This window comes from Struthio camelus, chromosome 3, assembly GCF_040807025.1.
Source record: "Struthio camelus isolate bStrCam1 chromosome 3, bStrCam1.hap1, whole genome shotgun sequence".
In the NCBI taxonomy this organism is placed as follows: domain Eukaryota; kingdom Metazoa; phylum Chordata; class Aves; order Struthioniformes; family Struthionidae; genus Struthio; species Struthio camelus.
The window spans coordinates 86,733,727-86,761,192 of NC_090944.1; the positions used below are offsets into that span (position 1 = coordinate 86,733,727).

At 36.0% G+C, this 27,466-nt stretch overlaps 1 protein-coding gene across 11 annotated transcripts in view; it reads left to right on the forward strand.

Moving 5' to 3' along the window:
* The window catches only part of PACRG (parkin coregulated), a 266,415-nt gene extending 240,725 nt beyond the window's left edge, over positions 1 to 25,690 (forward strand). For all 11 annotated transcript variants that reach the window (XM_009688354.2, XM_068938913.1, XM_068938923.1 and 8 more), the window contains one exon: positions 25,219 to 25,690. In XM_009688354.2, coding sequence (XP_009686649.1) covers positions 25,219 to 25,379 — 161 coding nt within the window. In that variant the 3' untranslated portion in view covers positions 25,380 to 25,690. The remainder of the gene's footprint in view (positions 1 to 25,218) is intronic.
* Positions 25,691 to 27,466: the final 1,776 nt, after the last annotated feature.

Below are 27,466 nucleotides of genomic sequence, written 5' to 3' on the forward strand. Positions count from 1 at the left end.
TGCTGCACTTAGCTCACCCCTAAGAGAGCTGATTCAACTTACTATTGTGGCAGAAAATTAATCTAGCAACAAAAAAGAGTGGATGATATTTCTACTGGGTTAGTGAGCTGTAACAGGCTGCAAAGATATGAGATGAGTACCCAGCCAGAGCAAAGTGTTGGAAATGCTCAGCTGAGGGAAAGAGCAAGGAGGAATTAGGAGATATGTGCAAAGGATCCAAGAACACCCTTTTCAACAATTTCGAGTTTTAGATTGGTGTGGCTGCTTGCCAACCCACATCTTTAGCGTAATGTGAGTTGTTCTCCACTTTCCAAGGCACCGGTTTTGGAAAGGACTCTTTTTCTTAGTTAAAAAGTACCTAAAAGTGCAAAGAAAAATGTCACTGGTGAAAGGTAATTAGAGAGGTGACACAGGAAAAAAAACAGGAAAAAAATGCTTCTGGGACCCATGGAAAGAAAACAGCACATATGCAACCTAATCTATGGCCTCAAAATATAAAAAAAAAAGTACAAAAGAGCCTGACATTTTTCTAGCAGAGTACATATGTCAAGATAATGGAAATCCTGCCTAACGTGAAATTTAAATGCACCCGGAATAGGAGATGATTTTAACAGGGAAATGAACTTGGAAATGGGGTAGAATAGGAATCAAAGAGTGTCAAAAGGTTAACAATTAGGCTAAGGAAGCTCATTTCCTTAGAATTTCTCTCTACTCACTAGTGCAAGAAGAGCTTCTCTAGAGGGCAGTTCCAAACAAGAAGCTAATTTTAGATATTCTGACTCACCTCAGGAGGAAGCTAATCTGTCCATGCACTATGAAACAGGTTGAGGACACTAAGAGACTAACCTTAGGCTAATGTTAGCCTTTATGATTGCCTTCCACTGACTTCAACAACGTGCAAATGAAATTCTATGAATGCTAAAAAATGAATTTAATTCAGCGCAGTTCTCAAATTCATTCAAAACTCAGTTTTGCTAGTTTTAATTAGAGATTCTAGGCTTTCATAAAATGATTCAGAAACCTTAGAAAAGTGTAAATTGTATGTGTTAGAAACAACTTGTATGTGTTGGCATTAGTTTCCACCCCTTTCCCCAAAGGATAATCTGGGAATATTTTTAATTAGGCAAGAAAGTATCAACAGCTGGAAGATAGAAGGGGCAGTGTCAGCCAGTAGATACTAAAATTTTTGGAATTACATTTGTTTACTCTAACTGCGAATTTGAGCTAAATAACTGAAATTCTAGGAGAATTTTTTTTCCACTTTTGTATTCAAATTTTCTTAAATTTTACGGTCCTTCTCACATGAGGGTCCTTGGATCAGTAGTATGACTCATGTTTTTTTTCCTTACTTTACTTAAATTGTCTGTACTTACAATGCCTTTGCATATGTTACTATATGGTAGGCCTTTGTGCTATGATATTATGTCTCCTGATGATGCAAAAATTAAGCATTGTACAACCTGGTCAGAAAAAGTAGCAAGTGTACAAACTGTTGTCCAAAGTCAGAAAGAAATCCAGAATAAACATTTCAGGTCTCTCTGCACAGAAACCCTAATCCATTTTTGGAAGATTTCATGGTGAAATTCAGACCTGAATGAGTTTTAAACACTCTTCCTCAGAAAGTGAGTGTACAGCTCTATCTGTTTCAAAATAAATATCGTGATCTATTATCTGTGATCTGTAAGCATTTCGGATTCAGAGTTCCTACTATCCAGGATCAGACTAGCTTGCTGAGTCTGTTTTTAGTCTTTTTTGATTTATAAGTCTATTATGGAAATGAATTCTTTAACTATGACTGAACAAACCACTTCAGCACAGGATTAAAATTAAGTAAATTTAAATCTAAAACTAGAACTCTAGAAAAAAACTTTCTAAAATATGTTTTCCATGAAAGTTTCAGGGTCAGCTTATATGCTAATATTTTACAAACAAATATTTTTATGGGAATTTAACAGATAGGGGAAGGAAATCCACTGGCATTTCTGACAATATGGAAATGAGAATAAGACAAAACAGAAAGCAAAATATTAAGTGTACCTTGGTAAGGCTACCACCTTGGGTGGGAAGGTAAAGCTACCACCTTAGGAAGGTAAGACTAAAGTCTTTTTTTCTTCCACTATGCTTTCTAAAGAAAAAAGTCAGTGATGTGCTGTGCTATGGTTCCAGAATTTGTGGCTTATAGCAGTATGTCGCCTCAGGCTTTGCTTTCTCTATTTTTCTTGTAAAATCCTACTGATGAAGCTGATGCAATATCTTTTTGCTTTCTCAAAAGAAGGACAGCTTTCAGTCAGCTAGGATATGTCTGCTTTACAAAGCTGGAATTGCTTTATAGCCTGTCTACTCTAGTTCATGCCATGCTCTACTCACCGTATGTTAAAATTTTAGTAGTCATCTTTTAACATCTGCATTGCTTGACAGCTGCTTAGGAGTGTATGTCCACATTCGTAACTCCTTGAATCTGCAAACACTGTGTACATATGTACAGCTATTCAGCTGTGCAAGCATTTTGTATATATGTAAATGCTTGCAGATCAGAGCTTAAATATGCACTCAGCATTAGATCTAACCACAAAAAATTTCTTCTGCCTAGCGAATATATTCTAAAGAGAGCTCTTTTTCAGAGTCATCAAAACTGTCCTAACTTTTTCTGGTTTTACATTTTTGATTGAAAAAAAAAACATTCTTAAGGATTTAGTAACAGGAAGCCTCCAGGTTTATGGTAGTACTAAAAGCCTATTTGAACAAGCAGTACTTTTGAGATGACCATTAAGTTTTAATTTTAAAAATGAAAAAAGACTTCCGAGAAGGGTGTTGTTTATTTTTAAAACCCATTTACTTATGTTTTAACATCAGAATTTTCAACCATAACTAAAATTTCACTCAAATAATTTTCATAACTTCTGAATATTTGACTCTTACTGAGGGCCAAATCTTCTGGTGTAAACTGGCATAGCTCCATTGACGCTAAATTGGCATCATTCCATTGTATCAGGTAAGGATCCAAAAGTGCTATATATTCTTAGCAAAAATGTCATTCCCCATATGGTATGAAATGAAAAAAAAAAAAAAACACACTTCAGTAGCTTTCTAACTTTCAAAAGTCTAAGCTTTTTAAAGAAGCCTTAAAACAGGAAGATAATAGGATAGCTAAGACTTTCTAAATTTTAATTATACAGCAAGTATCCCCAGCAATAATTGTTATAGAGGACTTCAAGCTGCAACTTGTATCCCATAACTGTAAGCACTATATTTTATTTAGTACATTCAGTTTTTCCTAACATTTCATTTCTTTACAGAGTGTCTTCTATAAATACAAAACAACCTGTTTCTTTGACTCAGTATGAGGAAAATAATGAATCATTTCGTATAGTGATGTGCTGAAGACGATATGAGTGTCTAAAATGCAGATAAAATCTAACTCCAAATAGAATATCTATGCTTGGAATTCCAAAAGTGGCTAGTGATTTATGAGTGATTGATTTATTTAGTGATTTACAGAAGTCTGTATGAAAAAAATCTAAGTTGTTAGCTCAGAAGTGAGGACTTGAAATGGCTGAGGGACAAACTCTTCCTTTCCGTTCCTGTTCACTGATCTTTTTTGTTTTAATGGGAGTTTTTTGTGAATAGTTTGTCCTAGATTTTAAATCATAATGTAATTTCACTTGTCAGAAGAGTATTAGTGTATAAGTGTCTATAAAAATCAGATCACGCATCACTGTGTATGTAAACCTGATCATTAAAAATTTGTTACTTTTCACATTTACATTCATTTGTGTTTAAGTGAAGTTCTGTGATTTCATCTTGTGTGCTTTGGGTTAGAGCATTGACTTGTCCACAGTTATTGTGTCTAATTGCACAAATATTTATTGACATGTGATATCCCATCTAACTCAGTAGAACCACTTATCTGGTGCCGTGGAGTCAGAGTTTGGTCTCTCCTTACTAGTCAAAAAGTAAATCTACTTAAAAGAATATCTTCCAAGAAAAAAAAAACACCCTCTAATGCCAGAGATGCACTAATGTGTCTATTTTCTTATTTAGCACTGATATTATAATCATCCTTAATATTCCTTTTGCTTTTCAGTTCAAGAAATAAATTAGTGTGAAATTCCGATAGTGCACCAATCTCTCTCTCCTTTCTCTGTGGCTCTCTGAGCTTGAGCCGTAGACAGGATCTGACTTTAAATCTCCTCTGTTACACCCAAGAGTGTGAAGGGCTGCTCAGATTTGCATTTCCCTTGTTCAGATAGGGATGAATCCAGAATTTGGGGTTACAATAGTTTCCATGTTCTTTCTTATGATAAAGGACATCTTCTAAGTAATATGTAACACTTTCTGACACCTTGCAGGAAAGGAAAAAAACCCTGGGAGAAGTAGCCTTTAAGGCTTATGTTTCTGCTAGGAGACCGGAGTCATATAGTTCTTCCAAAAGATTCTTGCATAACCAATTATCCTAAATACTCTCTCCCAGAAGATGTATTCACGGACAAGGATCCTGTAGCTTTACTGTTAAACTCTCCATCAAGCCATCTTTGCTGTGCCCTTAGAAGTCAGATTACAATCCAGAGTGGTAAGGTATGCACCACTGCGGCATGAAAAGAATGTGACACTTTAGGCATGTGTGATAACCGAGCTGTACCGTGCCGAACGTGGTTGCCTGTTGAGGGGGTGGTCGCCATGGTTAAGGAGTGACCCTAAACAAGTGCAGCATCCTTGTTTACTTTGTTATATAGTAATGCCATTGTATTCCATTTCATACCATTCATCATTTTATACCACCACAAATGAATATATGTATTTGTATATGACAGGAAAAAAGTGTGCACAAATTAACATGATCCTGAATGAACAGGAATATTAAGATCATGTGCATTTGATTTTCAGTCTGGCAATGTGTTTCTGAGGGTTGGATAGTGGATGTTCCAGCAGTGACTTGGGAAAGTATTTCTTCTGGGAAATAATTTAGCCACATGGCTGTAGTCCTTGTAAGTAAACCGAGCATAAGTATTGTCTTCTAATTAAGCACATAATCAAGCATGTTTCTTAAAGCTGGAAGAATTTAAACATGTTAAGTGATTTACTGAAGGGGGATCCTACAATCTAAAACATGGGTGTTTTGACTGCTTTCTGGTTTGATTCCTGGACCTTAGTTTAAGTGCAAAGATTTAAATGGGCATAACTGTGTAATCCCTTATTTAGCATAAGAAGCACTCTTTTATCATTCTAATTGTCTCCACGTGGGAAAATAACAATAGTACATCTGTTAGAATTGTCCTGAAGTTAATCAGTTTAACTATTGTCTGGTGAAAGCATTTTCTGTCAAACTTGCTGCTTAGCTGCATTTAGTTGATTGAAGACTGCAAAAGTTTGTGGACAGGAATGGCCAGCACTTGCACTGGTAGCCTGTGATTTTTAAGAAGTTCAAAAGTTTCATTTAGCTTGGATATTTACCCAATATTTAGTCTGAGAGAGTCTTTTTAGAATAAGAAATGGGCCTGAAATTTTGCAAACTGGGAAGGAATTCAAATAAAGTTTCAAATAAATTAGCAGATTGGAAAACGATAGAAAAGTCAACAGAGGAGCTTTTCTCCTGCTAGGCTTGTAGTTCTGGCCTATCTAACGCCTATATAATTCTTGCCGTTATTTCTGAATGAAGTGGCAGACAGGAAGACACCAGTGAGTGAAATGATAAGCTGCTTTAAAAAAATACATCACTGGAAAAACAAGAAATTCTGTCTCTACTTTCTTCAAATTAAATTCTCTTTATCCTGTCTAGAATAGGGGGAAAATCAAGAGATGCATCCCGCTTTCTCAGGTGTCCCCTGGGACAATTTGTCCTCAAAGGACCTGTCAACATCTCAAATATTTTGCCATCTACACAATATTGTTATCTGTTTTCAAGAAGCAATTTGGAAGAATAATTTGTTAATGGCTGTCGTGAAGCTCAGGAAGTCTCTAAGCCACAGATTGCTGTAAATGACAGAGGGATACAGCAAAGAGAGTATCACTAAATGTGTGCTTTGCCAATGTTTTGCCTGGGGAGTTGGCAGCAAAAAAGAGCAATGTTTCTAGGGACTCTGATACTCAAGCCCGGAGTCTGTTTACATTAATTCAGAGATCTTTGCTGAATTTGTATTGCATGAGGCATGTGGCTATGGTTTAACTTCAGTCTTAAGTTGCTGCAATCCAAAATGATTTTTCAGAGTGCTGTGACCGGAGAGTTGCACAAAGTAATCAATGGCTTACCTTATGGAGCTAATTCTACATTTATTCAGCTTTTTTTGTGGGAAGGAGGACCGTAGAGAAAGATTTTTCCTATGCTACAAATGGATATGTACCTTGTACAATTCAAGTTCTTCCTATGGACAGGATTCAGTCAGGGAACTGAATCAGTGTAGTTAGAAAATAATTAAAGTATTATCTGTCATTATCAGCCATCAGAATGGTGATTTCTTTCTGCCCACATCCTTGAGTCTATTTGCCTAAACCTGGGCTTTATTTCCTGCAAGGAATAAAACGTAAGTGAAGTTAGTAACAACAGAAGGCCAGTGCAAGTGGCAAAAGAAAAGATTTCTCTACTGTCCTCATAGTGATCATCAAATTTTAAACAGCTGAAAGTTGTATCACTTGTGTTTAAATAAAATTCTGTGCCTTCATTTAAATTTCTCTCTTAAATATACATAATCTTCTCTCTGCCTGAAGAGTTCCGGAAAACATGTCAAACAGCATCTCCTTGCAATCCTCTGTCTACTCTTTCATTTTACTGCTACTTAGAGGGAAAGAGAATGTGTTTGCTTATTGCTGTCCTTGTTGTTTAGGTTATTTCTGTTTGTAATTTCACTACTTTGAAAAGTAAAACAGTATTTACCAAGGAAAATAGATGCAGTATAGAAATATCATGCAGCCTGGCCTTTCTACATAGATTTTGCAGCTTTGTCATCCAACACAGCTACTAGTACAGTTCCAGACTGTTTGAGTACAGCTGCTAGTCACAATTAATCGGGGCAAATTTTGTGGTGATTTTCTGTAGTGAACAAATGGACAAGAATGACACCAGAAAATATGTTTCATTTATAATTTGATTTAGACTTTCAAATTGCATCTACTAGAGTGAACAGCTAGTTAGTGTGTTGTGTCACCTCACCACGCCACCTATATTTCTTCTCTTATCTTTGTCGTAATACGAATTTAAGTCTAAAAGCCTCCTATAATATTGAAACATACTCTTCCTTTAGCTGATTTCCTTCCAAAAGCTGATTTGGCTTTTTGTATAGGCCACTGATTTCATCATGTGGGTGACTATGGTTGCAGAATAAACTTGGATGATCTTCATCTTAGGTCTTTTGGAAATCTTCAGGGTTAGTTGAGCAATCTTGCTACTGACTCAATTTTATATGTTTTATTAACCTCCAGAGCTTCTGAGGAAAGAGAAAAATATGTACAGATTATTCTTTTCTTGGGCAAATTGATTTTAGAGAAGATCTTATATCTTACTTGGCCTATCACTTGAAGTTTTTTTCCTGTACTTGTTTATTTTTATGCCATTGCCAACAGAGCTATATTATATATATGGAGAACTCCTGTTACTAATATCACTAAGGATTGTAAGAGTTAGCATGCACAGTGATCAAGATGTATAGCCCAGCTGATAATCTTCTAAATAGTAAAGCTAGAAAAATTTGTAAATGACTGACACCATGTCCTGTAGCCATGCCACTTTTCTCATATTAATTGTTAATTAAAATTTTGTCATTTGAAACTATATTTCAAAGTATATTCCCAATGTAGTGTAGCTCACTGAATAACTTACATACAGGCTGGTTGATGTTTAAATGGAAAAACAGTCCAACATTAGCCTAACTAGCAAGCCCTAAAGTAAATGACCATAAACATAGGTATCACATTACTCTAACTATCAGTTGTTCAGCTGGAAGACAGGAGAAAAGAAAGATTATTATGGGATCCTATTTATAAGTGATGCACTTGAATTTAATGCTGGTCAGTGTATGTTTTAGAAGGAGTCTCAGATGGATTCAGGGGTTTAGTGGAGCCTGTTGGAGAAGTGTTGCAGACAGCCAACTTCCACTGATGTTCAGGGCCCTTTATACCTTGATTTATGGTTTGTTTTTCAACTTTTCTAGTGTTTGTATTTCATCAGTTGTTTGGGGCCAACAAAAGATGTATATTTTGTTTGTTCAGATCCATGTTTGAATCAATCTTTGGACCCAGAAATAGAGAACTTTGGAAAGGTTATGTTAGAAAAGATAGCATCCACCAGGAAAAAGTTTTCTAAAACATTAGTGGATATGTTATAATTATGAGATCAGAGGTGGAAGATATTGAGATGTAATGGTACATAATCCAAACACAGTGTGACAGTTAGGCTATACTTAACGTAACCTATGATCTGCCAATTTAGAAAAAGAAATGAGATTTCGTTTCTAACATATATGCTAAATTCAATTAAATCTAACAAACATGCTAACAGTGTACTTACGATTTCCGTATTCAGGGAGAGCCCATGTATTTAACCAGTTTAAATGTCAAAAATAAAGTAATGATGGGTACTGTACAAAAAAAAATAACAGTTCTGCAGGAACATTTAAAAGACATGCTGCTGGAGATAAGATTTAGTGGACAGAAGAATAGTTTTGAATGAATGTTTCTTCCTCGCCAAGAAAGTACTAATTTCTCTGAAAAATAAGACAATGATTGTTGGTCAATAAGATACAAAATAACTTACAAATGCTGTTAAAAATAAGAAATAGGGTAAAAGGATCATTGCAATGTATAGCTGGAGTACAAATAGTGATTTTACGTTCAAATAGCTGCATTTTGCATTTGGATCCAAATTTGTAAGCTCCATTGAAGTCCATTTACTAGGTATTGCATACAATATACTGAAGCTGTTATTGTTCAGAAAAGTAGCTGCCTTATTTTAGATTCTGTTTGTAGACCTGTTTGCACCTCCATTAATTAAAATAAGAGACATGCGTATATTTCTGAAGTGAATTTGACCTCGGATCGTAGGACTAGGAAACACCTCTTCCTTAGTCATTTACTTCAGCTTCCTGACCAAAAGCAGATTCATCTTTTTATTATCTTTAGACATCCCTAAAGACCACAGTCTTGCCATTTCCTTGTTCACATTGGCTGCAGAGAATCAGATCTAATGCATGTGTCTGTATTAATAAATGAAACATCTCCAGGGAACGGTCTTCAGCGCTGGGAGCTCATAATTTATATCAAGTGGTGGGCTCTATCACACACCACTCATTCAGATCATGATCTAGAGGTCTAAAAAGTTCATTTTCCCCTCACTCTATTACTCTTTTTCTTCTTTCCTAAACCAAACTGAATACTATGCACTAGTAATTCTAAGATTCAAATAAAACTACTTTCCTGCTAAGTCAATAAACCGTGAGTGAATACTGGACTTTTAATGCTACTTTGTAAGTTATTCCTTGCAGTCTATCTTATAATTCCTACCCAGTATGTTTTGCTAGATGATTTTTCGTTGTTTCAGAAAGGAATAAATGAATTAATATTTGGTAAAAACTATTCCTTTTTTTGTAATAACAATTACAAATAGAATCGGCCAGATGTTCAGCTCATATAAATGCTTATCAACCCAAAGAAGTCATTTTAGCTGTAGTTTAACTTTGTGAAAAACAATGTCAAAATTTGTTCTGACATTTTCTAAGATTCTGTTAGATTCAAAAGATGGAAATGGAATGTGCATCCCTCAGGATAACAGCGCTGAGGGATAGATAAGAATGCTGATTACCGACTCTGCTTTTCAACTTACTGTTCTACACCTTTGATGATACAGCTCAAGAGTGATCTTTTGACTTGCCAACAGAAGTGTGCTAAAATGAAATAGTTCAATACACAGCCAACTCTACTTAATTTCAAGCTTTTTAATTGAATGTCAGTCAATTACACAGTTATAAGCCGTATCTTATTTCAAATACAAAATACTATAAACATGCATTTTAAGTAGCACATTTTCTTAACTTAAATCATTTTCCTTTTTAGAAACCTTTGCAACTAAGCAGTAAATTGTGATTATGGTTACAACCACAAAACGTTTATTACTTAATGTGATTATTTAAATGTAAATAAAAAAAAGTCTTATTTTTTATTAAACTAGTATTTCCCAACATTAGATCCTTTTCCAGGATAAAATATTTCTCATTTTTTCATATAGATAAAATTTTTTCAGTGGTACCTATTACAGGACTCGAGTAACTAAGTAGACAGTATCACAATAGCTTAGTAATCTAATTTACTCTTGACCTCGCCTTTTCCACCTTATTCCGTGTCCTATTTTCTTCTTAGCTGCTTTGTGTAGTGGCTGTAAGGATACTACTTTGCACCGAATTTTCAGCTTTGTTCTGAAGGCCAAGAGAGCTGCGGTCAATCTAATATCCTCTGACAGAGGATCTGAAATCTTTTGTTCTGTTTATTGAATTAGCCTATCTTCTGCTCTCATGAGCTTAATTTTTCAGATTTATATATTCATGATTAATAAGAAAGAGAGCAACTGAGGAAGATAGTCTCCTCACAGAAGAATATCTGTAAAGTACATGGGAATAACGTTTTCTAAAGGACTTGACACTTAAGGCAGAGGCCGTGTCTTTGGCCTAGCAGATTGAAAGGATGCCAATAATCAAGTTTGTTGTCCTTAAGTAAAATGAATTTCAGTAATTCATTCTGGTAGTTTTCAATGGACAAACCAGGGCCAAATCATAATCCAGCAGGATAGGATACAGCTCAGTATATATACTACATACAGTCTCAGATGGAAAAGGACCTTCTTCAAAACTTTAAGCTATTCATTACTCTACAATGCCAAGTAATTGAAATGGACTGTTTTGGTGGTCTGCTTAGCATGAGAATCCCTCAGCGTAAGGTGATAGGTTGGAGGACGTTAATGTTAGCAGAGTTTAACAGAGTACTTTCTTCTTCTCACTTATGTCATCTCTGTCTTGATGAAATCTGAATTTGTATAAATGGTCTTCGCTTAGGAACTGATTGATGTGAGACACTGGGAAAGGTGAGACCTGAGTGCTTTTCATACACTAGAGATAAAGAAACAACATGATGGAATATCACTTAATATTGGCATCACAGCTTACAGATTCTCACAGTTTTTCCTCAATAAAAATATTCCTATGAATATAGCTATTAATCATAAGGATGCTTATCAAAAGAATATTTGAGGAAGTCCTAGTTTTAATAGCAGAATTAAAAGAGAAAAAAATATGGATACTTTATTTGTTTCTTAGATTTTTCCTTGTATTTACGGAACAATTATGGAATGGGTGGATTACAGTTCTCTTAGAAAATCAAATGCAAACTCTATTGATGTCTATTATTATGGAATAGTCACTCTCAAGCCTTAAGGAATTTATGTCCAGATCACATTTTTCATCTGCTTTATGGAATATTTGAGATGCAAACACAACGTTTCACTATTTGTTTGTAGTAGATCATTTAAGCCATTTAAGGGAACATATGCATTACATACGAAATAGTTAAAGTTCCAGCTGACTAAGCACTCAATTTCCCCATCCACTGCAAAAGTCTACAAATAAACTTTGTGCACCATTTAAAGTGAAAAATGTGCATGATAAGAATGTGCCTGTTTTCATTTAATATGGTATGTCTTATGTAAATTATATGTGTTTCAGATATTTCTGTATTAAAGAATGGTAGATGGAGGGATGAAAAGCTTTCTGCATAACCTTTCTCCACAATAGGTATTTGTAGGCAGACAGGTTTTATTATCAATATTATTTTACCAAGTGGGAGTTTATCAGTTGGAGGTTTATAAAATTTTCTACATATCATGAAATCACAAACCTTTCAAAATATATGCCTAGTTAAGCTACTGTGAATTACAATTATTATTTGTTCTAGTGAAATATGATGATGCATAGACGTTCTAGAGGAAAAATACAGTTTATTATCAAAGTAATTGCAATTTTTTTTTGAGTTGAAATCCAGTGACATTCTTAAACATTATTTTTTAATTATCATGTTTTTATCAAATATAGCTAAAATGTGTTCTACCTAATTTAAGCTGTTAAATGCAAGCACATTCATCTGGGCCTCAAGTGCTTATTCAGAATCAAGCCAGGATGAATTAAAACAGTATAAGTAGGAAACAGCTGTCTGACATTGGATGCCATGAAAATGAAGTTCTGGGGCTGATGATGCTGAAGTAAAAAGGATGAAATTTTCTTTGTGAACGATACGTGATTTCCTTTAAACTAAAGTGCATGGCACTAATCATTCTGAATGTAGGTGGGCTGATGTTAGAAATGTATTCCCAGAGAGAAGAATGATTGTGTCCTGCTGTACATTACTATAAAAACAATTTCACAACATGAGGAAAAAGTTAATCCACACTCCTATTAACACTTCACCCAGGAAAACCAAATCATAGAATTTGATCTTGCTCTCACTGAATTCAGTGTGCTGAACTTAATAGAAAGAAGACCTCATCACAGCTGAGTCCAGCGCTATCCCTGCTGCTCTAATTAGACCTTAACAATACTAGTTTCTCTTTTCCTCATCTTTACTTCATTTCCCTTGACTGGAGTGCAATTTCACCAAAATGTAGTAGACTAATCATTAACTGGCAGCAGTGTATAGACTGAAACTTTAAACTAACAGTCTCAGCACTAGAATGCTAGAAATTTATAGAAGCATAGCTGCTTCTTCTGCTGGATATATGTATGATAATTGTTTTTCTGCTCATTTACATTCAAAAGTAATTAGATTATACAGCAGAGCTATGTACTGTAGACTTGTTGTAATGTGTGCTGTTTTGAAGTTATGCAGAGATTCCATGAAAACATCACAGTGGGAAGTGTAGTTCAGTCGCATTGTCACTTCCTAAAAATTTGCAGAAACATACCCTTGAAAGAATTAGGTCACACAAAACGTGGCCTAAGGGTTTCTTCTTTCAGTTTTCTCCAGTGGAGCTCTGCAGCTGATGCGATAAAAACTGTTCTACATCAGTAACTTTTGGAGTTTATGTTTCCTGAAAAATTTATTTGGCTTATGGAAATAAACCATCTTTTTCTTTCAGTGGGAAAATTTCCTTTGCTTCCATTCTAGATCTGATTTCTTGATGTAAGTGTGGTGGTGTTTCAGCACACATACAGGGTTAGACTAAATGCTGGCTGCTGGAATGATCTTCTGAATCTTCTTCAAATGACTGTGGTTGCATATATTGCATATATTAAGAATGCATGTAGCAGTAATGTAAGGAAATGATTACAGTAAATGTTGTTTTCCTCCTGGATATTATAACTTACATATAAATAAATACAACTGCAAAGCTGATAAATTTTTCTTTCTCATTAAATTTCTTACCAAAGTCTGATAGTGTTTCATGGTCAATGTGTGCTTTTTCCGGTTAATGGATAGTTGTGATCTCCTTGTACTTCTGTTACTGCCAAAAAAGTTATGGAGTAACAACACAATTAATACTTTTCATATTAAAATTAAGCTAATGAATCAGTGTAGGGGAAAGATGGGGGCTAGCTCCCTCTCATTTAGGCTTCTGTAACCTCTTGACTTATACAGAGTGGCATGAATACAGCTGAAAGCGGTGTGAGGCCCCTCTTTCTTAGTACTTTGTACGTGTTTGCCTTGTTTGTTTCTTTAGCTAGGAAATGCTTTGATATGAATAAACATGCTTTAATCTTGATTTTGCAATACTTACATAACAGTTTCCAGAATCAAACCTACATCCACTTTTGGTACCAAGAACTGTTTTTTATGTAGTATGAGATTCATATTACTGGGCAATTTTGCATGACTTTTGTTGACATCCATTTTCTGAAGCATCTGACACACATACTTAACATTTTCTCTCCTTTGTTTCCCCCTTTTTGTATCTTCTTCCTTTTTCAGTTTTTTGGGGGTTATATTTTTTCTTTATACATTGCTTAAGCTTACAACATTGCAGAGAATGATAAAATCTAATTTATGTTTGTTGTTCGCTTTGCCTTATGATCACAGCATTTTTTTCTTAAGTATTAGGAAAGACCTCCAGTGCGTATGACACAGAAAGACCATCTTTATATATTTTCTATAAAGTGCCCAGTACAATAGTATCTTTAATTGTTATTGTAATATATATAAATAAGAAGGCAAAGAATAAGCTTATATCACTTTTAGATCACTTATTACTCCTCTACAAACGTAAACAGCCATAAATAAATGAAGATAGATGTAGAATAACCATCTGTTAGGAAGTTATTTCAAGTCAAAACACTTAAAACTTGGCACTGCAGATGTATTCATGTAAATTTGTATTTAGGCATTTAAGTAGCTGGCCTCATGTACAGATGTTCTGATTCACTGCAGCCTTCATTTGGGAACTGGTGAGGGCTCAGGATCAGCTCACTCAGGTAGCTGCCTAAAATTGGATTCAGGTGCTTAATTTTGGGTGTCTGAAAACATTGGCCCAAGTTCACAGTGTATCAAAAGGTTTCTCTTGCAGCTTCTTCATTGCTAGTTGATGTACACAGATGTCAAGAGTGCCTCTCTCTGTAAGTAACTAATTTGATAGTTAGGTGAAATTTCCCCCATGATGAAAGCTGTAGATTTGAAACCACACAGGCTGAAGAATGTTGTACTTGTTCTCTGCTTCCTGGGAGGGTGCTTCACCACTAAGTTTTCGTATAATAAGTAAGGCAGCAGTGGCCCTTGTTCATCAGGCCCCTTTTTACCTGCCTGCCTTCCTAAGCGTACAAGGCTTATGAGGTCACACTGTTATTCTTTTCTGTCAGTCTGTTCCTCCTGTCCCTCAACTCCCATCACTTTTAAACTTACCGTCCAATTTCAGTCAAACTGGATATGTGGCAATGTTTCTTAAAAAGTAAGCATCTGGGTAGACAGGAGAGATCTAAATCTGAGCGCTCTCTGAGAGAAAGGTAGGCAGAACTTAGTCACTATTTACTGTGGATATATAACATACGCAAGTGTATATTAGCTGGAGTGTCAGAACAAACCTTAGCTTCTACTAACTTTTAGCTGGTAGAACTTATGGAAAACTTGAATTATTATTGTAAATAAGTGTAGCAGAGATGAGCACACATTCGTGGGAACCAGATGTCATTACTGGCTTGTATCTCAACATGCTTTTAAAGAAGGCAGTCAGTCTCTCCCAGTTCTTGGTAGGAATGGTAATAGGTATCGACTTTCAGGAAAAGTTCTGGGCTGCAACTCCCAGGTAAATGCAGACACTTGAATCTCAGGGCAAAAAAGATTTTTAGTCACTCTTTTGTGCTTTCTGTTCCCTGCTGGCTACCTCTGTGACACTGCTCAGCCTTTCCCTTGCTTTGGCGTTGTTCTTGGGAATGTAACCCATACTTTATGGAGTGAGGGAAGCCTAGTGCAGGCCTAGTGCAGCCTAGTGCATGGATTCTCCTACAGAGCCCACGTGACAGAGGTAAAATGTTGCAATACCTAACTTGATCTGAACTTTCCATCCTGATTGCAAGAGACTTCTACCACCATGTCATCTGCCATGTCTCTAATACTGCCTATTTTCATAGTCATGTTCCATGGCTGCTTGTAGTCAGGCCAGTCTATTACCTGAAAATTATGAGTGCTATTGTTGTTCCTCTCCTATAAAAATCACATTTTTATCTTATTGTACCATTTCCGCCAAAGAGCTGGGATCATTACCCCTTTTTAAGCCAATATCTGACCTGCTGGATGTGGATATGTGACAATAGTGAGGTTATGTAAACAAACTGATATTAGCTCAATTTCATCCATGTCTTCTGAGGATTCTGTGACAGTGATTATAATCTCACTGCCAGATGACTTTCAGCAGTTTCAGGAGCTGTTGAGGCAGATGGCTGAAGCACTAGATCTGATAACAAGTTTGCCTAAGATGACTCATTGACGCTTCAGCACTTTCTGAGATTAACCGGAGAGGAAAGCTTGTACTTCTATATAACGAGGGTATTACCAAATCAGCAAGAGCTCTCTGGATGACTCTATTTTTGATCCATATGATTTAAAGGAAGGTAGACAATAGAAGAGGAGAGGTCTCAAGCTGTGGGAAATTACTGGTATCTCTCCTTTCATGCACCAATCAACAGCTTTGCTCCACCCCTGCCGTCTTTAAAAAAATCAGTACTTAAGCAGTTAGCATACGCTTCTGTAGGAGCCTTGCACTTATATTAATACAGTTGACATTCCTTCTCATCATTTCCCAAAGTAAACTTGCAAGTAGAAAAGTTCTTACTCACAACTGTAAAGCAAAGATATTACTGAGATCTGTCCCAGCTGGAGAAGTGCAGATAGGCCTAGCTACCTTTTCACCTTGTTTTACTGCAAATGACAGTAGAAACTCACTAGCCTCAGGTATAACATATCCATCTGTATCTAGTGTGATACTTTAAATTGCATTATGAAATAATTGTGCTAAGCCATAATGTATATACTTGTATAAATTGGAACCTTTATGGAACACACTTAGAAAATTTATTAGCCAAGTGAATGTTCTTGGCTTCTCTTCCCCCATTTTCATTATTTGTTTTTCTTTGTCTTCTACTCCTATCAGGTCTACGTTCTTGTCCTTGGGATAAGAATTGTTTATTCTGCTTACCAGTCAAGCACATAATACACTTTGGTTGTTCTAGGAAGAGTAATTCATGAAGCACTCTCCCAAAATCACCATTCAGTGATGAAATTTCTCGGTGACTCATAAGGAATTTTGCTCACATTAATTAATAGACTAGAATATATTATTCTTTCTCCTTGAAACAGCATGCCATGGTTTCCTTCAAAAGTTGCCATTTTGCATTAGCTCAAAAAGCTTCAACTTTCACAATGCAAAAGCTGTGAATCTACAGAAACACCACACCTAGGGGGTACAATTTTCTTCCTCTTTTATCTATTTTACATTCTTATAAGTAAAGACTACACATTATAATATATTATAGTTGTGTCAAAAATTGGCTTTTTTCTGTTTGTTTGAAAGGCTGTTACAAATTCAAATGCAAGCTTTCCTTACTGTAAAATGAATGGCTGTTAACTAGCTTTGATGAGCTTTTATTGTGATGTCCTTCCTGTTGTTCATAAAAGAATGCAAATTCATATCTTGGGAAGGTCATATTTTTGTTGGTCTTTCATAAGCATTGATACCGTTGGAAAAAAACAAAAAGAAACAGTAATCAGATCACTGAGTTTGCCTTTTTAAATTTCTTTTTAAAGAGATAGCAGAAATAATTATTCTGACCCTTAAAGTACAGATTCTTTTTTTTGGGGGGGGGGGGGTAATCTTTTCTCTGTCTGGCTTGAGGATAAAATACATTTCATTTTCTGTGCTATCTGTCCTTTAAGCTGTGTAAATTCAGTCTTTGTCCGATAGCGATGAAACAAACCCTGGCAAGTCCACATAGTCTTTCATAGCCATCTCCTTGTCTCTGCTCAAATCACTGCTGAAAAAGCCTCAATTAACTTAAAGTTCTTGTTTATTGTACTTAATTAGGAAATAGAAGAACTAGAAAACTGGCAGCTTCAGGCATATTCAGCAACTTATAGGCATATCTAGCAACTTATTGCCAAAATACTCATGGGAAATTTTCAACATGTTGACCTATTTTTGATATGGTTGCGTTGTAATGACAATGATGGGCTCACCCTTCTATTCCCTAAGTTATGAAAGCTGTCATTGAAGTCATTCAGTTGTCACTGAAATTTTTGATGGGCAAGGTATGACAGATAGGGTCCTTAAATAGTGATGATTTTGAAACTTCCATTTTGAAAAGTGAATTTAAACACAGCACATTCCATTAGTACTTGACAGACATGCAAACACATCAGCTGTTAATAACACAAAGTAATGAGTTACTGAGCTTTTCACTTGCAAGGAAACACCCAGAGCTTGCCCTCAACAGCATTCTAATTACATAAATAAAAATATTCCAAGGGGAGATGGAAGAAGGCTTGTCAAGCATCTTGATTTTAAGTATGAATTAACTTGCTGTTAAAAATCGACTATTCTATTGTATGATTAGGTTTTATACTGAGATCAGTGAACTTTAAAACATTTTGAGACTTTCAGCTTTGTCACGTTAAATTACTATATATAATAAATAATGTTTATTCCACAAAAGTTATTTTTTGCATGGTTTTCATTCCTTTTGGATTATTTGTGCTATATTTGGATGAGTAGCTAGTGTGAAATAACATGCAAATATATTTCAGATCAGGCCAACAAAGCTATACAAATTTTGCGCGCACAAACATGTTTTCTAGCTAACAAACAGTAGTTACTTTGTACTAGCTTGTATATATCGAAACAATTGGAAGAACATCTGATTCACATAAGCGGTGCAACTCTTGTTGCACTTTAAGCATGATTTGTGACCTAATATATTATTTTGCAACAGTAAACAGTGTATCAAGGCCACAGAGATCTCAGCCTCCAGTTTCTGTTCCCTCCTTGTTCAGGCTGTTTATCTAAGATAATTTAACACTACTTTATTTGATACTGATCACTAGCACAAACATGAGCAAACATCAAAGTCTAAATCCATTAGAGTAAAAGTAAGTAAGTATTTAAGTACTTAAGGAAGCAAAAAACTAGAATAATCTTTTCTCATTTTTTAACTCATTGGTCAAATATGTTTGCTAATACCATTTGTTGCAAAATCTGTGATTTCATTTTCATTTTAGTACTTCAATTAAAAAAAAAAAAAAAGTCTGGACTTAGAATGGATTACATGTGATGTTGCTAACATTTCCTGGAAATGGAAAACTGTGATAACAGCTGCTATCTTGGCTCGTTTTCAAAAAAAAAATTTTTAATACTGCAGCAAGTCATTAAAACTATCTCCAGTAGACTTACATCATTACTAAAAACACAGTAAGTCAGTCAAATGTTTCCTTTCCAATCAGAGTACTTCCTCCACTCACTGAACTGTTGACTTTGTGGATAGTATTTATAGTAACAATACAAATATTTTTAAAAAATGCTAATTTATGAAATAAGCTAAAATCTAGAGGCATATGGAAGATGACAATAGAAAGAATCTGTAGTTTATGTTAAGGCAAAATGTATCTGATGAGAAATAAGTCAATCTTGAAAGCGTCTTATTTAGATAGACAATACATAGTTAATTCATATCCAAAGCATATAGTTTTTCTTTCTTTACAAAACCTATGATGAGCAGAAATGTGTCTGTATTAGTATTCATTTAAAATTCTAAGCATACGTGCTTTCTTCTTGCATTGAAACATTCTCCTGAAAGCTTTGCAGAACTGTAGTAACATGAATAACACTCAGTGCTAGCAAGGAAGAACAGAATGAAGAGCCAAGTTACCCAACACACAAGGAACTCTAAATGTTGACAAGGTCAACAAAAAGGGCTATGCATATTCAAATATTTTGCCTTTTAGTACTTTCAGCTTTAATGTTTTAAAGTGTTTTGAAAAATATAACTTAAAATTTTATTTTAAAATACAAGCTAATTTTTTTTAATTGCATAGTTTCAAGCCAGAGTGATAATGAAATTTCACAAAATTTTCAGCTAAAGTTGTGTCTCTTTCTTTAGTGTATGATAAAGCTTCCAAAAACACTGTATGTATGCAAGTTAGAATCTGTGACTATGCCAAAAATTTATTTTTTTTGTCTCAAAACGGATAATAGTTCTCCTCTTGAAATTTAAAACTCTCCTATCTTCATCAATTACTTTTTAAGATTTAAAGATTTCCCTTAAATTGTAATTATTTAATTAATTATTTTAATACTTAAGGAGTAATATTTAGGCACTTTCCTTCATCACATCTGAAATGGCTAATGAAAAACTTTGCTAGCTCAAGGGTTTCTGCACCATTTCTGGTTCAGGGATTCGTCTGTGCAGAGTGAATTTAGGTATTTGACCTTGAGCAATCTGATCTAACTTGGATCTGACTTTAAGCAGGGAGTTGGACCAGATGGCTCCAGAGGTTTCTTCCAACCTAAATTGTTCTATGAACTCTCCTCTCTGATGTTCTAGCTTTGGGACTAGCCTTTGTGAGGCTAGTTGAAGTGTCTGTGTGCACATTATCTACACATGCACTAAGAAACATTTAAAAGTGGTGTTTGTGTTGCTCTGGGTCATCAGGAATGGAATACAGGGTTTTCTGTCCTGACTAGTAATGACCAAAAGTCATAACCTTCTGGTGGCTCTTCCTTTACCTGAGTAAAATGAATAAGCAGTATCCCTCTATTTCTTAGCAGCTAGGAGGGTTTTAGAGTCTTATCCTGGAACTTTTCACAGACTTTCAATTAAATGGACAAGGAGACCAGACTACCTCATCCTTTCCAGTGTGGACAATTTCAGAGCTGAAATCTGAGCCACAGTGACAGGAGCAGTGAAAAGGAGGTCTCCATCCGCATACTGCACTGACTCAGTAGGGGCCTTCACTTTCCATTCCAGTCAGGAAGCCGACTACTTTATAGCAATAATATCATTCTTCACAACAGACCTTTGGAAATGTTATTATACTTTCAAGTGTACCTGAGCAGTGAACCTATGAGCACTGATATACTTACATGGCAATTGGTATATCTGACATCAGCTTTGGTTCATTCCTTGTTTCTAATGCTTGCTCCAAGAAGGGATAAAGTCCTGACTTTTGCCCCCTAAATATTTTAACTTTAGTTTGTATTCCTTAATTGTATATTGTTCTGTGATTGACTCTTCTGTAGAAATATGATTCTATAATCCGTAATACATCTGCACTTCACAATGCCATCACTATTGGGTTTTTTTGAAGTAACAATCTTGTTCAGATAAGTGGTTAGTATGTGGGACTACTGTGGTAATTTTAATTGCTCAGAGGGCTTGTTGGTTTGACTAGGATGAACTGAATTAGCATCTTAAAAATGATTTTATCATAGTTATAGCTTAGCATAAATAACATTTTGTTATCTACACTAAAAAGTTAAAAAACATGACTTGTGACGGATCTCTTGCATGGCTTTGAGCAAGTCACTTTACTTTCCAGGGTCTCTGCTTCTCAAGATTCAAAAAGGGAGGAATAATTTTTATCTTTCCAAGTAAAGTTTTATGGATTTGTGTATAAAAAGTCATTGTACAATAGCTCTCTCTATTATTAAATAGTAGAGGTTCAAAAACTTCTGCTAGGATCCATATGTTCCAAGACAACAAGTTGAAATACATGTGTGTGCATATGCATTCACCAGTTCATCAGTAAAAAAAAAGAGGATTGGCCTTTGAGTTACAATCATTACTATTTAGCATTACACTTCATTACTGAAAAGCCTAAAAAGCATTTTTTAAGCTGTGGACATGGGCCTTGCTTCACACTCTCTTCACAAATCTCTCTTAAGTATTATTGTTTTCTCCAAGACCAAGCATTCCTAAGATATTTAACATTTACTGAAGTTCTGATGTTCCTCCAATAATAGGTGTATAATGACTCCAGTTTTAATTTTTGTTTTCCATGAAATAAAACCTTGGAAACAGCCACCATCAAAAGCAAGCTTTCATATCTGTGATTTACAGAGAGGCACTCTGACATATTTGGGGGATTAAAAAACCCTCTATTCAAAATTTGGTGCTCCTTGAAGTGAAATCTAGTAAGCTGGAAGAACGTCTAGGGTGTGTTCAGATGCTAACAAATGTCTAGAGATAAGAATAGATCTGACTGAGCTTTAAGGGTTGTTTTACCTTTCTCCTCCCATACAGGACTTGAAAACTGCCCTATCTATCAAGCTCTTAGCACTGTGAGAAAAATCTGGCTTGTCCTTCAATATACTATAATTTATAATTTGTAATATTAGCTTTTGAATTTTAAAAATGAAATGAAATTAATACAAATAACACTAGAATTTCCTTAATATCCTGAATCATGAGTAGAAGAAGCAAGTCTAGACTCAAATATAGACCATATTTTAAAGCAAAATTCAAATCCTCCTCCAGTTCCCTGCCAAAAGCTGAGTTCAGCCCCAGAGGGTGTGAGTAGGGTTTCCTCGGCTACAGCAGCTGGCATCACCAGCACTTACAGTAGGGCAGGGAACGCCACTCCTCGGCTTGGTGTGCTGGTGATTTCATCAGCTAAAACAGGTCTTGACAAGTGCAAAGCTTTTTGCTTCACTTTTAAGGATCATGAAAACCTTTGGTGCCTGATTTAGGAGACTGGGCACTAACTTTTTGATCCGGAAAGGGAAAATGGGACATTTTCCCAATTCTAATCCTTTAGATCTGTTATTACATCAATGCATTTCTTCTAAACACAATAATAATATTTGCTCTGAAAAGAGTTCTTGATGCATGTTGAATTTGTCAGACACTTCACTTTGAGATTAGGATATGACAAATGTCCTTTCTAACATTTTTATGTTGATATATTCTCCCTCACAAAGGACAGCTTCATAAAGAGCTTGAATCAGATCCACATTCACACTTTACATATGCAGCATTTTTGTGGCTGACAAAGTTGGCTGCTCATGCAAACTAACTTGGAAATAAAGTCAAATCAAAGAAGGGCGTGCTGAGACCACTATACTTTGGTAGCTATTTTCTTCCAGCTAGTCATCATTATTATGACTAGATATTTACCCTTAGGTATGTTGAGCAGATCAGTCTGAGTCATCCATGTAGTGCTGACATTCAGTACTAGGCTGGATGTTGTCCTGTTCGGTTAATCATTATCTTTTCTGTCTGAAAGATTTGGTAATTCCTACAACTGCATAGCATAGCTATTTTGGGACTTACCAGGTGACTTCAGAGCTGACATAACCTTTCTGGTATTGTCAGTTGCAACCTATGTCATGACATTAGCATGAATTATGGCTGTCTTGAGGATATAGCACAGAGGGTCTGCAGGAAAAAAACTGTAATGAAGGTCTATACATCACACATTCAGCCCTCCCTTGCAGACTGTTTCCCTTATTGCCACATTCTCTTAGGTACCTTTTAATGAAGTATCTAAAGCATCATTTATTGCAGAGACTATGCATTATACGTGGGATGCTGCAAAACTCACCCTGCCACCAATATTATCACCATGTCCTGTTGGCCTTCTCCAAACTTGCTTAGTTCTCCATTATGCAATATACTACCATTACTTCCTTAGAGTCAATTTTTTTACCACTTTGAAAGAATGATGAAATGAATGAGCTGTGTAAGCTCATTAACAGAGTAAGTGTGTAGGCTTAAAATTACAGATAGTAGGCGAATGGTTGGAAAGTCAGTAATTCCTTTATGTATTTGCCAAGACATAGGTCAAGGTTCAGGGTTGCCTTTGCTCAAACTAGTGAAATCAGAAATACCTGCAGGTGTTCTGGGGAGTGCTGGCAGTGCACATGCAACACAGGTGATGAGGCACAGTTATCTCAGGTGTTTTCTTCAGGAGAAAACCATGCTCAGGCAAAACTCTGCTCATTTTTAATGTGCTTTTCTTCCCGCATAGTGTATTTTGTATAAACTTATTATATTTTATTTAATAGCTTTCAGTGTTTTCTACAGGCTGCCATAACCCATTTTATCTAATATTACAGTCATTTCAATTGCAGTAAATTTTGATATCATAACCCCAGCTTCTCATGTCAGTGAAATAAATAGTTAATATACAGGAAAATGTTTGTATGTTTAAGAGTAATCATCATAAAAATGTAATGCCTTTCTACTGAGAAGCCTGGTTCTTATATGCCATATCTGTATTTGTGTAAACATTTTACAAAAAGGAAAGAGACAAATGATTATAATGATATTGAAAAACTGAGATATGCATGATTAACTTGTGGTATGAGCAGCTATTTCAGAGTAAAATTCAGCCAAAGGATGGTTTTTACCCCAGAGTTCATCAACTCTTTCTTCATGAGCATTGCTCTTCAATTTTTACTGGTAAAAAGTTCACAAACTTAAAATTGAGATCCTAGGGCTTAGAACCAGGAAAGGATGTAAGGGCACATAGTGGTTCTAGGTCTGCACCCCGCAGGGCTGGTGATGTAGAGGCAGCAGCAGGCACAACCCCTACCCCTGCTCTTCTGTGTGCCATGTCTCTAACGTGAAAGGAGCTCTCTGAGAAGTCACTTCCATTTTTTTTAGCCAATATGTCCTTTGCTGGCCAGCTGAGACTATCAACAAGCAAGCAGCATTATCTGAGATGTTCAGTGTATGACGTGGACAGGGTGCCACCACTAACTGGAGTGAGATCACTGGCTGATTTCAGGTGGACTACCGTACGGCAGTGCAACAGCCCCTCCGCCCTCCCGCTACCCAGTGCACCTGGGCCAGAGCACTTTGTGCTCTTACCAAATTGTTTTTGATATATGTCTTGGAATCTACTCATAAGAAGATTGTTTTCAGAATATTGTTTTGAAACAAAATGCAATATATTTTCTGCCTTTAAATCTCTCAGCATTGTTGCAGGCAGAGTTATTTCTTACTTGTATTTTCTGTTGTCATAGTTATTCACACTGGGATTTTTTAAAAAAATTATGCTACATGTGCATGAATATATATGACCCTTGCTACTCCATGTTAGAGAAAGTAGCTGTAAATGTTACTGCATCTAAGGGCTGGAATAATTTGTTCTTTTGACACTGACTTAATTTACACATTATTCAGGGAGCAGAAATTGAATAGGTGCCATGCAGTACTCCAAATGTCTCTTTTAGGTGAAATGACATCCCGTCTATCAGAAAAAAACATAAGCATGTGAATACGACATTTAACATGGAACAATCCCAGAGCAATATGTATTGCAGATTTCAAATCATAACAAGTCTAGCTTAAGTCACATTTTGCAGATAAGTGTTTACGCATCTGGCAGTAGAATTTTGTCCTAAATAAGCAATGTTATGAAATGAAGGAGTAATGGTCTTAAGAGCTTAACCATCTAGAGAGAGTTATATATTATATATATTATATATATATATATATAATAACAAAAATGTGTTTTCTTTATTTTTATTTGGATTTTCACTTAGATACTAAAGTAATGAGTATATGAATATGCTTTAAAGGCATATCGAGTGCAGCAGAGCCTTAAAGTGATATCGAAAACATCCTGTTTTGAAATACAGCTGTTTTATGTCACAGAGCAAAATTTCCAACAGAGTCCCAATAACTGGCCAGCAATTTTAATTCCCTATGTCATTATTTCAAAAAGTTTAAGAGCAAACATTAATGTAACTTTTGTTTTTTGTTTTACTAACAGTTAATTCAGGCGATGGGATAGACTACAGCCAGCAGAAGCGTGAAAATATTGGAGATCTGATTCAAGAGACACTGGAAGCCTTTGAGCGCTACGGTGGAGAGACTGCTTATATAAACATTAAATACATGATCCCTACTTATCAGTCGTGCATATTAAACTAAGTTGTGTCAAAAGGGATGATTCCATTTGTGCTCTAAAAAAACTATATCTAACTGTGTGGCATCTTGTTAGTCATGCTTTTTTCTCTACAGCTGCTAAAGTAGTAGCTTCTGGGGCATTAGACTGTTAGCACTATTGTGAACAAGTCTTTCCAATACATAAATAGTGCCTGTTCCTTTGATTACAATGGTGTACTGTGCTTGTTTGTTCCACGAAAGAATTGCTTCTTTATAACAGAGCTGACTGGAGCAGGAATCAGAGTTAAACCTTCAGTTGTATAGACAATAAAACTATAATTTTCATACGCAATTCAGCAATTGCTGTTCTGTGTCCACTTGCCCTGAGGGTGATGTCAGAGGCTGTAACAAGAAGAGTTTATGCTGACTGCTTAATAGGTGTTTGTCATGGAAGAGAAACACCAGTTCAGCAATGCCTCTCTAGCAGCTGTGCAGAATAATGTGCACTGACACGCAATAAAACTGTTTAATGTATATACCAATTACAGTGGGAAATTTTATATGGCCCATTTTAAAGCTGCATCATAAAGTTAGTGTTTCTTTTACACGCATGATCTAGGCTTCCAGGTGTTTACCCTTTTATGAAACTTGGGTTGCTATTGGTGAACATCAGGCACAAGTGTAGTTTCAAAGAAAAAAAAAAGCAAAACTTGAATATATCAGATGGAATATGGAGTGTGCATAATATATCACTCCCTAATGACACTGCTAATCAAGATAAGCACACTGTATCAATATATATTTGGTTAGAGGGCACTGGGTAGTGACTCTAAAGTTGCTATTGTTGGAGTAACTCTTCAGAATTTCCTGCTCAGTTAGTTTCTCCCTGCATACCTACAACAGGGAATTGATATAGCCATACATTTAAGAAGGCTATCAAGATTGGCTTCATTTGCTTTATAAGCATTTCTATTAAATATACCTCTGAATAATAAAACAAGCTTTATAATTGTCAAGGACAACCATTTAAAAATTTGAGTCAGCTCAAAATCAAATGAGGAGATAGGAGCTTTGTCTAAGAAAGCTTGCGATTTAAAAAATTACAGACTTTGGACTCATTTTGTTTTTGTTCTGGTTTCTGGGAGCTCTTAAAATATACACAAGTTGCCCTTTCAAGTGTTTCCCTGGAATTGTTAGGCCTTGAAATGTACTCTTTTGTGTTAGAAGCATGAGACTTTGTCCACGTCCATGTTCACACACTGCAAGGAGTGCCTGCGTGGGAGACATGGCTCTTACCCTGCCCTGCTCTCATGGGTGAGTACAGGAATTGTGGGGTGCACCTTGCCGCCTGGAGAAACTTTGAGCTAGATGTGTCATTAGACTGACATTAGCTTTGCTTTATCCCATTCTGTGGGCTCTTTAGCCTGAGGATTTTCTTTTTTTTTTTCTGTTATTTTCTTCTCTTTCCTGTAACTGAAGAAAAAGTTAGGAGGAAGATTTATTTTCTTCCTGCCTCTTTGAGGAACTGCTGCATCATGTGATGCCACTGGCCATGAGAGCTCACCATTCCCCTGATTTAGGCATGACTGCTGCAGGTGTGCCTGTTTCCCAGGCTCCAGAGAGCTTTTCTTTTCTTTTCTTTTTTCTGTTATTTCTGAGTTTTCTTTTGCATGTTGCCAAGCCTTCTCTCAAGTCCCTAGAGTTTAGCCAGTGTCTATCCTGTGACTGACACATGCTTATGATGGATGAGCACATCAAATACACTGCCTCACATTTAGGGTATCTGTAAATCTTTCACCTCCCAGGCAGAAAGGAATGTGAAGCCTGTCTGTAGGCATATTTCTTGGGAAACTCTATAGCTTTGTCTTCAAGACTTGCAGCACAGAGTCTCAAAGGATACTGCAGGGGGGCTACGACCACATCTGCTCTTCCAAAATGCCTTTCTAACGCTTTCTAACCTCTTTCTAAATAGAGCATTTATGGATCACAGGTCTAGGAGCTACTCCAGAGAAAGGTCCCAGCTCAGAAAAGTCTGCACAAGCAGGGCCAGCAAAGGTAATAAACATAAGAACTAGATGGGCTAACTTCCCTTCTCTGAGAGGCAGTCTCTTCTCCCACATCCATCTTGGCAC